General features: G+C 61.3%; 1 protein-coding gene across 1 annotated transcript in view; it reads right to left on the bottom strand.

Annotated features, from left to right (window-relative positions):
• Positions 1–1,769: 1,769 nt before the first annotated feature.
• ADRA2C (adrenoceptor alpha 2C) overlaps positions 1,770–2,599 on the bottom strand; it is a gene marked incomplete at its 5' end in the record, with an annotated part of 1,847 nt that continues 1,017 nt past the window's right edge. Inside the window, one exon of the mRNA XM_012002194.1 lies at positions 1,770–2,598. Within this exon, the coding sequence (XP_011857584.1) occupies positions 2,299–2,598 (300 nt within the window). The remainder of the gene's footprint in view (position 2,599) is intronic.

A 2,599-nucleotide genomic window follows, 5' to 3' on the forward strand; every position in this document is an offset into this window, starting at 1 on the left:
GAAATCCTGAGCTCTGGGGTCTTCTCCATGTGTGTGCAGTGATTCCCTCGCAGCCCAAGGCCTGCCCTCGGAGTATCCCTAGGTGCGATGCCAGCCATAGAGTCTCTGAGGTGGGGTCTCCTGCGGTCCCAGGTTCAGAGGATAGATTGCCCCACAGATTGGCAGGCCTGGCAGGGCCCAAGAGGGCTCCCAGGACCCCCTCCACTTCCCAGGTAGGGCACCGAGACCCACAGAGCAGGGATTTGTCTGAGCCAGTGCAGCAGCTCCAGGACAAGCTGGGCCAACAGCTCAGGACTCCCTGCCCAGGCCTGGTCGGGGAAGGTCAGGGATGTCCTCATCGGCCTTGACTGGCCATGTTCTCCACCCCTCCCCTGCCCCCACTGCTGTCTGCATCTTCCCACCTGTGTCTGAGCCTAGCACGCCGCAGGTGCGAGCGTTAGCACATGCCAGCTGTGGACACGGCTGGGAGAGTTCTCAGCTGGGGCATCCTGAAGACCCATTATCTGGAGTGGAAGCCAGGCAGCTGCGGCAAGGGGGTTCTCCAAGGGCCAACTCTGGCAAGTCAGGCCCCCCTGCTCTGTAACCTGACTTCGCGGACGGGGGCTCGCGGAAGAACGCAGGACCCAGGGCTGACCCCTCCCCAGGCAGACCCTGGCCCACCATGCCAAAGACAGCGAGGTGGGTATCCAGGATGGATCTGGGCTGAGCTGGGCAGGCAGGGTCTGGGAGGGGAGGGTACACACAGGGAAGCCCGGGGGGCCTCCCAGAGATGGGAAGGGGGACGGGAATGGGGAATGGATGGTCACAAGCAGGAGGCCTGACACAGCCCCTGCACTCCTACCGAGCTGTGCGTGTGTGTTGCGGGGACCCCTGCCCAGCTCCTACCAGGCCCAGGGCCCACTTCTGCCCCTCCACCTCAGCCATCCTGGCAGCTTCCAGGCCCTGTGAAACGGCTGAGTCTGAGCGGTCCCTACACCATGAAGGTACAGCACCAGGAAGCCCACCTCGGTATTCTATCCCCCACCTTCCACTGCCCTTCCTCAAGCAGCAGTGGGGACAGTGGGGACACCTGCTGGGCCTGACGGTGGAGCAGGGGGGAAAGGCAGGGCTGCACTGGGGAGACACTGAGGGCACCGCAGGAAACAGGCCGGCCCCAGGCCCCTCCCCAGCCACTGCTGGCTTGTCCCACTCCACTGCTCTGGGGCCTCAATGACTTTCAGTTTGTTGAGGAAATAAGAAAGTGCCTGTTGTTCAACCTGGCTCTGGCCAGGCCTCTGGTCTAGAATGATGGTGTGGGGGCTTGCCGGCCTCATGCCCACCCTCTCTCCACCCAAGAGCCACGCCCACAAAACGTTCAGAGCCCGGAGGACTAGCTCAAAGCTACCGGGAGGCTTGGACTGGAAGAGCCCCACCTCTTTCCACCAGGAGGCTCTGAATATCAGTGGGGACGGGCAGGGATGGGAATGCGAGAAAGACAGTCCCCCAGAATCTAAACTTGGGCATAACTTGGGGGTTCTAGGCTCCTTTCCCCTCTTCGCTACTCTCAGTACGGGAATTTTGAGTACATATTTTCCATGTACATAAAGCGTTAGCTTGAGAAAAAGCAAGACCCCCTCCTTCTCATGCAAGAGGGAAGTTGCAACCCAGAGGCCCAGGGTGCCCTCCGTCCAGCCTTGCGGGGCTGAGGAAGGCGGAGGGTGTCAGGCAGGGTGAGGGGCTGGAAGATACTCCCAGCCCCCAAGCTCAAGGACTGACTGCGGCACCCAACATTAGATTACAAAGGTTTATTTAGAAAATAGTTTGGTGGTTTGGCTGTTGTTTTTGGCAAACATTTAAATACTTTCAGTAATCAAAGATTGTCGGTGCTTTCTCCTTGCCCCCTGGCAGCCACCCCCCGACTAGGTCCTGGAGAAGTCAGCCCTTGGTCAGACGGGGATGGGGAGTGGTAGTGTGTTTCGGGGGGCTCCTTGCTCGCCCATTTAGGAAGCTACCTCTGCCACTGCTCTCTAAAACCCTGACCTCACAGCCACACCTCGGCAGGGCCCCCAGAGCTGGATCCAGGCAGGGAGCCCCAGAAGCAGCCCCTTGCTGAGGCGGGAAGGCAAAGGGGTCTCCCCCTCTCTCCTCCCCACTCCCCGGAGCCCAGCTATCTCTCTGCCAAGCTCCTGCCCTGCCGCACCCTCCCCTGCGCCCTGGAGGCCAATCCATCCCCGGGTCTCTGGGAAAGCTCCCGTCTGGGCCGCCCTTTCTGCCCAGCCCTGAGCGTGGAGCTGTCCAGGATCCCCAGACGGGCGCGAGTCACTGCCTGAAGCCCCTTCTCCTCCGTCGGAAGAGGATGTGCTTGAAGGACCGCCGGAAGTCCTGGTTGAAGACCGTGTAGATGACCGGGTTCAGCGAGCTGTTGCAGTAGCCGATCCAGAAGAAGAACTTGAAGAGCGGGACGGGCACCTGGCAGGCCTCGCGGCAGATACCGTACAGGCTGTAGCTGAAGAAGAAGGGGAACCAGCAGAGCACGAACACGCCCATGACCACGGCCAGCACGAAGGTGAAGCGCTTCTCGCGCGCCTGGGCCACCTTGCGGCGGCACACGCTGCTGCGC

Source organism: Mandrillus leucophaeus, unplaced genomic scaffold (assembly GCF_000951045.1).
Source record: "Mandrillus leucophaeus isolate KB7577 unplaced genomic scaffold, Mleu.le_1.0 Scaffold68, whole genome shotgun sequence".
NCBI classification, from domain to species: Eukaryota; Metazoa; Chordata; class Mammalia; order Primates; family Cercopithecidae; genus Mandrillus; species Mandrillus leucophaeus.